Source organism: Amblyraja radiata, chromosome 37 (genome assembly GCF_010909765.2).
Source record: "Amblyraja radiata isolate CabotCenter1 chromosome 37, sAmbRad1.1.pri, whole genome shotgun sequence".
In the NCBI taxonomy this organism is placed as follows: domain Eukaryota; kingdom Metazoa; phylum Chordata; class Chondrichthyes; order Rajiformes; family Rajidae; genus Amblyraja; species Amblyraja radiata.
The window spans coordinates 12992488-13004827 of NC_045992.1; the positions used below are offsets into that span (position 1 = coordinate 12992488).

At 38.0% G+C, this 12340-nt stretch overlaps 1 protein-coding gene across 12 annotated transcripts in view; it reads right to left on the reverse strand.

The window, feature by feature from the left end:
* LOC116966505 (AP2-associated protein kinase 1-like) overlaps positions 1–12340 on the reverse strand; it is a 58175-nt gene that overhangs the window by 21850 nt on the left and 23985 nt on the right. For all 12 annotated transcript variants that reach the window (XM_033012817.1, XM_033012816.1, XM_033012815.1 and 9 more), the window contains 6 exons: positions 9825–9906; positions 9573–9705; positions 9365–9468; positions 8367–8446; positions 7985–8217; positions 3866–4044 (listed from right to left, as the gene is read on the reverse strand). In XM_033012817.1, the coding sequence (XP_032868708.1) occupies positions 3866–4044; positions 7985–8217; positions 8367–8446; positions 9365–9468; positions 9573–9705; positions 9825–9906 (811 nt within the window). The remainder of the gene's footprint in view (positions 1–3865; positions 4045–7984; positions 8218–8366; positions 8447–9364; positions 9469–9572; positions 9706–9824; positions 9907–12340) is intronic.

Here is a 12340-nt window from a genome sequence, read left to right on the forward strand (position 1 = left end):
GCAAATTTCTAGCATCTGAGGAACAAAGTCTGCATAGTAATCAATTATTATTTGGGACACATTGTTAATCTAAGTCTGGAATAAGGAAACAGCAAAAGTGTATTGTTACTGGAGCTACAACGTATTTTGTTTTCAAAGCAAATACGTTCAATGGTAGGAATAAAGAAGCAAATTATAAGCATTTGTCCGATCCCGATCATCATCCGTGAGAACTAATGGAAGTGATGAATCTGAACAACTAAAACTGATCCATCTTAGGCAAGTGCCTGTCTCACCCATTCAGAATTAAAAGTGAAATTTTACTTTGGCAGGTACAACATGGGCATTGGTAAGTAAGCCACTGCAACTTAAGTCTTCATGCACACTATCTTATGTTGAGATAGTAGGGTTAATGTAGCCTCTTTCAGGCACCCACCACTATGTAACAGTAACCCCACAGATTTCCTTTTGATTTTCCCCCTCTGACAAAGCAAAGCCCTCTAGTATTTGACATTTCCATCCTAAGAAAAACATTTCTGACCGTTTGGGCTATCTGCCTCTCATAATTTGATAAATTTCTATTTGGTCTCCTCTCAACCTCTGATGTTCCAAACAAAAACAAAGGGTGGCACAGTGGCTCAGCAGTAGATTTACTGACCTACCATGCCAGGGATCCGGGATCGATCCCGTTTATGGGAGCTCTCTGTACTGAGTTTGGATGTTCTCCCTGTGACCGCATGGGTAAGTTTGTATGTTCTCCCTGTGACCGCATGGGTTTTAGCCAGGGGGCTCCGGTTTCCTCCCACACTCCAAGGACGCACAGGCTTGCAGGTTAATTGCCTTCTGTAAATTGTAACATTGTCCCTAGTGTAGGATAGTGGTAATGTTTGGGGTGATTGCTGCTTAGCATGGATTTGATTTAAAAATGCAGCCTAACCAGTTTTATAAAGCTGCAACATGACTTCTTATACTTCATGCCCCAAATGAAGGCAAGAATACCATATCAATCCATGCGGCTACTTTCAGGGAGCTATACATTTGGATCGCAAAATCCCTCTGGACATCAATGTTCTTAATGCTCTTGCCTTTAACTGTATACTTTCCCCTTATGTCTTAATCTTCTCGATCAGCCTCCCGGGAGGGACCTTGTCAAATATGTCTATATTGACAAAATCCACTGCCCTCCCCTCAATCACCTTTGTTTGATCCTCTAAAATCTCATTCTAGTTTGCAAGGCATGACCTGCTCCAGACAAAGATATAATTTTATGCAATCAGCCTCTTCTCTATTAAGTGCAACCTCAAAAATGTTTGACAAATTATGTCACAATCTTGAGCCAAAGACTGATTCAGGACAGCTATTACAAATATACCAAATCAAGCACTAAAAGATGAAGATTAAAATTTAAGACACACATGAGAGCAAAACGTGACTTTTAATTGGTGGTGGAGCAGAGTAGGCAAGAAGCAGTTGATTGAGGCAGTGCAGCGTAGGTTCACAAGATTGATCCCTGGGACGACGGGACTGTCATATGAGGAAAGATTGAAAATACTAGGCTTGTATTCACTGGAGTTTAGAAGGATGAGAGGGTATCTTATAGAAACATATAAAATTATAAAAGGACTGGACAAGTTGGATGCAGGAAAAATGTTCCCAATGTTGGGTGAGTCCAGAACCGGGGGCAACAGTCTTAGAATAAAGGGGAGGCCATTTAAGACTGAGATGAGAAAAAACTTTTTCACCCAGAGAGTTGTGAATTTGTGGAATTCCCTGCTGCAGAGGTCAGTGGAGGCCAAATCACTGGATGGATTTAAGAGAGAGTTAGATAGAGCTCTATGGGCTAGTGGAGTCAAGGGATATGGGGAGAAGGCAGGCACAGGTTATTGATTGGGGACGATCAGCCATGATCACAATGAATGACTCGAAGGACCGAATTGCGTCCTCCTGCACCTATTTTCTATGTTTATATGTTTCTTAGCCTGTTTGAGAAATTATACACACTTGATCAGGATCAACAGGACCACTTTTAATTCAGTACCATTTTAAAATGATTCAACTTAATCTTAACAGTCAATAGGAACATTGCATCGTTTGAGTAGCAGATTCAGTTGACACAGATATTTCTCAGAGGGAACAAGTTAAGGAGCTGCAAAGTACAAAACCAAAGCTATAATATCCTCATTATTTGGCCGAGGTGTTTCTGCAGTACATGTGTTTGCCTAATCAATGTAGATTAAATATTATTCTAATTGGGTACAAAAAAAAGATTATCTTTAAATAAAGATCTTAAAACCTCAACATGATGGGTAGCTGCTATTTGTTGCATGAGCAACACTACTCCCTCGAGATCAAAGCACTTGAGTAGGAATATAATAATTGTTTTCACTGCGTGTAGAATTTTCCCCCTTCAAGGAGAAAAGAAACAGGCCAACTTTATTCTGTAAAAATGAGACAAAAGTGCTGGAGTACCTCAGCAGCTCAAGAAACATATCTGGAGAATGGATAGGTGACGTTTTGGGTCAGTTCCTTCCTCAGATTGGATGTTTTGGATCAGAGCCCTTCTTCAGACTGCAGAATGGCCCAGACCCGAAATGTCACCTATCCACGTTCTCCAAAGATGCTGCATGACCTGTCGAGATACTTTTGCACAACTGTTTTTTGGAATATTCTCTAGACGTCTCGTTCAGTGCTGCTCTAACGATCACGAAATTTGACAGCATGAAAGAGCCCACCCTAAACATTTAGTCCTTCCACCAATGATGCATCATAGCTACGGTATATGCCATCTATAAGCTACTCACTAAACTGTTCCTCAAATAGAATCTCCAAAACGTGATTTTTATTATCCAAAGAGAAAAAGACATCATGTGCCTCAAACACCACCACTGGCAAGTTTTCTTCCAAGTCACACATCATGGAAATATAGTGCTGTACCTCCACAGTGGTTAGTTTTAGTTCCCAAAACTCCCTTTCCAACGGACTTTGGGAGAAAATTAACCAGACCAATTGCAGCAATTCAAGGTGGCACCCCACTATCTTTTCATAAGCAATTTTGAATGCACAATAAATGGTGTCTTGCCAGCAAAACCCACTTGTTGTAGGATTTTAAATGAAAATAAGTAGCATTTGAGAAATTGGCAACAAGATTACTCAGAGAATGATGGTCAATTTAGCAAGTTACTTTATGGTAAGGATTAGCATCTGGAATCTGGCAACCAAGAATGTAAACACAGAATAACATCATTACCATTTGCAGTTCTTGGCACAAGTATTGATCAAAATGAGTTTCAAGCAGCAAAGACCATATCCTAAGGATTGAGTGCAGCAAAAAGAGGCACAGTATATTCATACTTGAAAACAGGCAAAATAAAAACTTCTGCAGAAACACATGCTGAATTAAGCAAAGAGTGCACAGTGATTATGAAATTTCATTGATTAAACTAAACCATCAAAAGAAGGCAACATGTGAACAAATGAAACTAATCAAGTAAATTCTGCAGAGCTTCAAATATTAATGAGACTGTTCACCTGCAGAAAGTGGTTTCAATTTTTCAGCAAAGAACAGGATAAATCAAGTGATAATTGTGATTTCGCAGAGAAGTTATGTAATGCATGCTGAATGAACACATATTCCTGCATATTTAGAGATAGAACATGCACATATCCTCAAAATATGGCCAGTCTCAAAAGTAATCCTCTGCCAGAGGATAAATTTTGCATGTTTGATCAAAGTCTGGCAACAAGAAATAAAAAATGGTTTTAGGATTTTTTTGAAAATACAGTAAATTGTAGTCAAGCGAATTGAGTTCAAAATCAGGGATACTCACAATGCAGCCTTTGTTTTAGGTGATTGTATGGAAAGAAAACGAGAATGGAGTGAGCATACCTGAGCTGTCTGAAACATTTGCTGCTGCTGGAAATAGGTTTGTTGCTGTAGCAAGTACTGTTGTTGGAGTAACAGATGTGCCTGTGGACTTGGTTGTAGATGCTGAGGATGTGCTGGCTGGATTTGTGCTTGTTGACCTTGTAATTGGCCAATGTGCCCATTACTTGCAGATGTGGTTCCTGTGCAAACCAAAGATTTCAAAACATTTTACATTCCGATGGTTCCTCCTGCAGATTTTTTTATTGCAAAAAAGCCATTAAGTCCAAAATCTGTGAATGAAACATTTGCACTGCTAACCCATGAATTTGTTGAAATTCAGTGGTGGGTCCTTGATTACCTTTAATTCTTGTAGGTTTCAGGACTTTCTTTTCACAAACAAACTAAAATGATTTGATTCTTTTAGTTATGTTGAATCAGCAGATTTTGAATGAATATTTAGGATCTTGTTTATGTAGTTACTCTGATCTTCCGCGGGTTATGATGGCATCAGAACTTCTAGCTCAAAAAGTTAACAGAAATCATGAAGACATGAAGACTGAGGCTTTTGGAAAAGTTAATGAGTGCCTTGAGGACAGTCTATATTGCAGTCAAGGAGGCACTGAATGTCCTTAAACATAAAGGCAGAAAAATCTCCAGAGCCTGATCAGATATATCCAAGGACACTGTGGGAATCTAGAGAAGAAATTTCAGGACCCCTGGACGAGATATACGAATCATCGTTAGATATGGGTGAGGTGCCAGAAGACTGGAGGTGGCTGATGTTGTGCCTCTATTTAAGAAGGGATGCACAGAAACATTTAGGAACTCTAGACCCCAACATATGTGGTTAGGAAGCTGCTAGAGTGGATCCTACTTGATAAGATATACACGCATTTAAAAAGACAAGAGTTGATTAGAGATAGTCAACACGGTGGTGTGCGGGGGATATCGTGTCCAACAAATTTGACTGAGTTTTATTTTGACAAAGGAACAAAGATGATTAATGATGGCAGGGCCATCCATGTTGTCCATTGAACCTCAACAAGGCGTTTGATAAAATACTACAGGGTAGGCCACTCAAGAATGTTACAGTATTGGCTTCACAGTAGGAAATAGAAGGTGGAAAATGGTTACATTTCGGACTGGAGTGCTGTGACTAGTGTGTGCCCCGGGTTGGTGCTGCATCCATTGCTGTTTGTCATTAATATCAACCGCTTAGATCAGAATTAGTAAGTTTGCAGATTACACTAAAATAATTAGTATAGTAGACAGTGAAAATAGCTATCAAAAATTATAAAGGCACCCTATTCAGCTGGGCAAGCAAGTTCAGGAATGGCAAATGGAGTTTAATTCAGATAAATGTGAAGTGTTATATTTTGGTATGTCACTTCAGTGATTGGCATGGTCCTAGGTAGCGTGGTGGAGCCAAGATTTAGTACTGGTGAAAAGGCTTTTGGCATGTTGCCCATTATCAGTCAGGGACTAGAGTATAGAAGTTGGGAATTATACATCATAGCTAGATATGATGTTAATGTGGCCACACTGTTCAGTTTTCAGTGTTCAGTTTGTCATCCTGCTACAGGAAAGATGACATTATGCTGAAAAGATTGCAGGGAATATTACCAGGACCCAAGGGCCTGAGCTATAAGAAAATGGGGCAGCCTAGAACATTATTCCTTGGAATGTAGAAGGCTGAGGGATTATTTTATAGAGGTGTATAAAGTTATGAGGGGAATTGATGGATGAATGCACAGTCTTTTCCCGGAGTAGAGGAAAAAGCAACTGGAGGGCATAGGTTTAAAGTACGTGAAGAAAGATAAGAACAATAATGGGGCAATTTTTCCCATACAGAGGATGATTGGCGGATGGAAGCTGCCGGAAGTAGTTGTTGAGACAGGTAGAATAACATTTAAAAGACATTTAGACATACATGGACAGGAAAGGTTTCGAGACATGTGGGCTAGCCACCAGCAAATTGGACCAGCTTGGATGGGACATTTCGGTCGGCATGGTTGAGTTGGGCCAAAGTACCAGTTTTCATGCAGTATGACTCGATGCTGCCAGCAATCATCTTCCCTACTCTCCATGCTTTAAACTGAACATTTAAAAGGTATTTACTGAAAAGCCTAGGAATATGAACCACTCTAATCAGAATGCAATGTAATGAATCGAATAAACATAGCCTGCATTTATGTTGCAAGCTATAATCAAGGTAATAGGCAATTTACTCAAGGACTACTGAAAGCAATCTTGTTAAAGGCTCATTATTCACCAGAGAGAGAAAGCCATTATGGTTGATAATAGCAATTATTTACACAGTGTGCATTGACTGTATTTTTGGCACTCTTTGATGATGACATTTTCATAAAGATCAGAAGACCAAACCACATGGAAATTTTAAATAAAAACAGAAAAATCGCAGACTGGAAATCCCAGGTCAGGCTGCATTGGAAACAGACAAAAACAGAATCTGAAGAAGGGTCTCGACCCGAAGCGTCACAAATTCCTTTTCTCCAGAGATGCTTCCTGTCCGTTGAGTTACTCCAGCTTTTTGTGTCTATCTTCAGTTTAAACCAGCATCTGCAGTTCCTTCTTACATAAAACAGAGTTAATGTTACAGACCAAAAGTGTGAATGGATGATCAATGGCCGGTGTGGATAGAGTAGCCCGTAGGACCTGTCCACATACTGTATTCCTAAACTAAACTGAAAAGGAAAGAAAAATCAAAGCAAAATGACTTGCAAAGTACATTCACTGACCCTGCACTCCAGGAAGTGTAGATTATAGAATAAGCACTACAAAATTGCATGTTATATTTCGCTTAAGCCATACCCCACTGAAAATATGTGGTAGTATATTAACATACAAGAACAAAATACTTGTGAATCTGGAGAAACTGCACAAGTAACGGGAACAAGCTAAATAAAATTGCAATTGAAGTTTAACTGTAGCTGAGCAAGCTATTGAGTGTATCTTATTTTCACAAGTTTAGATCAGCAAGATAAATAAATTCCTTAAATGCATCATACATTTGAAAAAAATATCTGATAAGTTTGGAACCGTGAGAAGAAGTTGAAGATTAGGCCTCAAATATATGAATGTCGCTCAATTCATGCAAACACATGGTTTCAGGGAGTTCAATGGTGATTGGTGGAGATAATAAAATATATTTTTGTTGTGTCCGGGGGAAGGGAAATCATTAACATTACAATAGCCAGTTTGGTACAAAGCTTTTCAGTCCCAAACTGCACACTAGGCATCCTTCTTGGTCCCAAATACCAACTTGTTTTGCACTCTAGGGAGCAGAAGGCTGATGCCAGCTAAATGGATCTGCACATTGTCCCTCAGAGGCTATGGATCATGCTGCATGCTTAACTGCATTTGCAAAAATAAAGTGGAAACAGCTTATATTAGATTTAATGTTCACGAGAGAACTACAGATGCTGGAAAAATCGAAGGTAGACAAAAATGCTGGAGAACTCAGCGGGTGAGGCAGCATCTATGGAGAGAATGAATAGGCGACGTTTCGGGTCGAGACCCTTCTTCAGGCTTAAGATATCTTTAATTTAATAAACTATCCTGGGTTTAAATAGACAGCAATGTTGCAGCAAATCAATCTACCATAAATGTTATTTAATTATATTTGTGTGCAACAAATTATGAAAAAAAATGGAAATCGACTGCTGTTATCATTGATTGATATAATTTTTGGGTTATGTAGATCATAAGATGATTCTAGCTGGACGAAACATTTCTATGCAAACTCTAATAATCACAAATTCTCAATTAGATTTTGATTAACATTGCTATAACTTGTAACATATCTAATATATTCAATATATTTTCCCTAACACTTCAGGCAACCTTTCATGCAATACCATTCAGCTCAAAGTTCATTGTTCAGAATGATACCAAAACCTCAGTATGTCACCTAAGACTTATGGAAACATCTGCAACTAGTACTCGGTCAAGTGACTCATTCTAGAATTGGTGGTCCAATACCACAAATTAAAAATATATTGAGAAATAGACCATTATTTTACTGTGACAAAGATATGAGGAAGGAAGTTGAAACAAATGAGTAGCTTAAAAGCCTGTTGGGGGGTAAAAAATAGTTTGATTATCTGTACAAATACACACCTGCTGGCTCCGAGACCAACTGTGCAGTTGCTGGCTGCGAGACTAATGGCGAGGTTGCTGGCTGTGAGACTAATGGAGAGGTTGCTGGCTGCGAAACAAGCAGTACGGTAGATCTCTTCCTTGGAGTCACAGCCGGTTGAATTGTCAGAGCACTTGGAGCTGGAGTTGGCTGGCCTGCTTTAGGCCTCTGACGAGGTGCTATCGAGGTTTCTGTAGGAGCAGGATCAGTAATCCTAAAAAAGTTTATATGATAATGGAGATAAAAGCTAAAATAGAAACATACAATTTCGGACCATAATATAAAATGCAACAGAAAATTTTGTTTTGTATTGTTTTCCTGTATTAATCATGCAAGGAACACATTTCTGAAATATATATTTACCTTGCTCGTAGTTGACATTTTTTAACAACGGCTTCACTAGCTTTTATTGGTACAGGCATTTTCACAGGAATTTGCACATTCTGGAAACAGTCACATGATAGATATGGTTATGTTCAAAATATGTTAATAAAGATGAAATACAAATGGTTAATTTCAAAACTGAACTTTCATAATGGAAATCTCGACCAAAATACTAAATCTTGCTAACCTCAAATTTGCTTCTCCCTCCATGCCACGCACCTTCAATCTGAATGTGATTAACTTACTCTTAAAGCGTTCTTAACATTCACAATAATTACACAGAACAGTATAGCACAGGCTCTTTCGGTGCCGAACATGATGCCAAGACCAACCCTTACCTGCCTGCGCATAATCAATATCCCTCCATTCCCTGCATATCCATGTGCCTATCCAAGAGACTCTTAAATACCACCATCATATCTGCCTCCATCACCACCCCTAGCAGCACGTTCCAGGCACTCACCTGTGTAAAGAACTTGTCCCACGCATCTCCTTTAAACTTTGCCCCTTGATTTTCTAAATTTAAGCCATTTCAATTTTTGAATTCAATTGCATAACAACAATTAAGTTAGTGTAGGAAAGAACTGCAGATACTGATTTAAATCGAAGGTAGACACAAAATGCTCAGCAGGACAGGCAGCATCTCAAGAGAGAAGGAATGGGTCAATTGAGTTAACATGGGATATAAAAGTGACACATCAAACTTTACCATCTGGCAGTATTTTAACATTATATGACAGTTATGGGCCTGCAGAAATGGCAAAGCTGTTTCAGCTTATCTTCAATACTATTCCAATGAACATTACTAAAATACTATAAAAATTTGGGTACCGATTACTTAATATGAACAGCATCTACATAAAATATCTTACAGCCTTTACACATCGGCATTCATCAGCTTGCATCACTCGCTCATAGTAAAATAAATTGAACTATTTTGAAGCTAATAATGATAGTCATCAACAAAACATACTTACATTGATGTTCTTAACAGGACACGCTTTCTTTGACAGCTTAAATGCAAAAAACGAAACCTGATAAATGTCAGGTCTCTTGTCAGGGTCAGCCTCAAGCATATATCCTACCAAAAAAAAATGTTTATTCATTTACTCAAGGAAAACTCAAAGAAAAAGAAATCAAATAATTAGTCTGAAAACTTTAAATTGACAAAATCTGACTACTTACGTATTAAACTGTGTATCTCGTCAGAGTACCTAGAATTATCTGGAATTGTAAAACTTCCATCACATATGGCTACTTGGCTTTCTCCAAATGGTAAAGTGAAGAAACAAAGTTTGTAAAGTAAACATCCAAGTGCCTAAAGATATTTCATAAAGGCAAAATAAATTGCAAGTAATCAAGTGTGATATATAAAGAGCACTAAGGAACAGGTATAGCAAACAATTCATGCTTAGAAATAGACCAACTCTCACATACCCATATATCAGCTTTAGTTGTAATGGACTTTCCACTGTAAAGGTTAACCATTTCTGGTGCTCTGTATGACAGGGTTGTGTATCTGAAAATAAGTGCAGAAAAACATTATTCATGCATGCAACATGAAGTTGGCTATTATAAGGAGTCATCTTTCATATTTGCAATATGTTGGTTTGTATACATATTTAAAGGTTAATTTAAATATTCATTTAAATAACATGTTGTAGGACACTCCTCAGTAATTAAACCAAAGTAGTAGTAATAATAATAATAATAATAAGAATAATAATTATTCAGTTGGTTTCCAGTCAAAGAGTAGGTTTTAAGAAGATTTTATTTTAGAGAGCCAAGGGAGGTGGAAATATTAATAGACACTCTACATTTCCATGGTGCCATAAACATTAAGGAAAAAAGAGACCAGAAATTTGGGAAGATTAAGACAGTGTGGAATTGTGGAAGTACAGGATATTGTGCTTGTAGAATTTAGGAAAATGTAGAACAAAGAACAAAGTCAAGTTAGTTGTTAGAGTCAGAGTCAACAAAACATAGTCAGGTAATCCCTCTGAGCCCAGATCAACCATCAACTCTCTATTATATATTATTCCTCCAATGACTTCTCATTCTCCCTTTAGCTCACAAGATTCTACCATCCACCTACACAACAGGGATAATTTAGTGGTCAATTAATCGAGCAACTCTCACGTTTGGGATGTGGAAGGAAACCAGACGAACTGCAAGCCGCTGATGCAGTCACAGGAAACATGTGCAAACTCCACAAATGCAAGACCAAACATCAGAATTGATCCCATTTGTTGGAGCTGTGAGCAACAGATCAATGAGCTGCACTGCCCAGTAGAAAGCATTGGGAGTGTCTGGCTGTTGCAAGACATGGACATGGGCTTCAAAAGCAAATAAGAAAGCAGCAGGAATGAAGTGACAATATTATTAAAGGTAGAAATAGATCATCTAAGTGATGCAAAGGATTGCCTACTTAGAAACTCAGCTTGGGATTTCAATAGAACAGAAAGCTTACATCACTCCAGAGGCCAGGGAGAGAGATGGATACTGCAGTTGCGAGTTCTTAACAAGATTCAAATTAGCACGTTTTTCCCCCAAAATATTTAGTTGAAGAAAGGTTCTGCTTCCCCAATACATGGCATTAAACAAAGATGGCAATTCACCTCAAATGAACAGAAAAAATTAACATGGCAGTCTAATCACAGAAAGATGTTAAGAGAAGAAATTTATAGGGTGTTAGTAGCAAGTAATCAGAAATGAGGGACCTGATTGGTGAATTATTCTGCATTTGTATCAATTGAAAAGAAGAGTAATGACATTACATTAGAAGATGGAATGGAAAATCTTTCCAGAGACAAACCTATTAAACAGCTAACTAGGAAAATAGGAAGGACAGTTAAGTGTTTAACAATTTAGAAAGAAGTTGGGTGACAAGTTGGGTGACAAACAAAATGATGATTTTGAAGCGAGCACAAGGGATATTAGATGAAACCAGAGAAAAGGTTAGACGTCGACCATGAGGAAGCTTCAAATTTTTGTCTTGTTGGGTCTGGGGGAGAGAAATAGAAGAGACAGCAGATCCAATGGTCTCTATCTTAAAGACAAAGTTATGCATGAGCTCCGACACTGGTCGGAGTCGAGGATGGAGGAACAAATGTAAGGCATGCATTTTTATTGCCATCTTTCATTACCTTTTTTTTTTTTTTTTTTTTCCCTTTAAAAAGCATCATACAGTGCTACAAAGCCAATATAGTATTTTTAAAGAATAGTCTCTGGTATAATGCACATAACCAGGCATTCAATTTCTGCATAGCAAGTTATCGCAAAGAGTAATGCAATAATGACCAGGTTGGCAGTGAATGGTTTAATTCAATTCACGGTGCAGCTGAGCAGTTTATCTTATTCTGGAATTCCAAATTGATCCTGAAATAGTGAACGATTTTAGAAGACAAGGATAGTTACTGTTTAATGCAATCTAGACATATCTAGTGCTAAATGACTAAACTAGTTGTCCACCTCATTCTAGTCTGCATCCCTCGAGATCTACAGAATAGAAATGTGGGTCATAATGGAGGGAGTTGCAATAAACTAAACTGATCACATAAATCTTCCACAAAACAAGAAACAGGATATTTACAGTACATTTAAATTCAAGCAGGGAAAAATTAATTGTAAGAGTACAGGTGATAGTTTCAAAGTTAGACATAAAATGCTGGAGTAACTCAGCGGGACAGGCAGCATCTCTGGAGAAAAGGAATGGGTGACGTTTCAGGTCGAGTCTCTTCTTCAGACTTCTTTCCTACACAGTTTCAAAGTTACTTTGCCCCATATTTCTTCTTAAAGTTAACAGATTCTGAAATATTTACTGATATTTGTACATGAAACAATTGAAACATAAAACCAATGAAAAAATTGCAAAGAAATTGTTTAAAATAAAAATCTGAAAACCAGCATGCAGTATAGAAGTCACAACTAGATAGTCAATAAGCCATCACCAT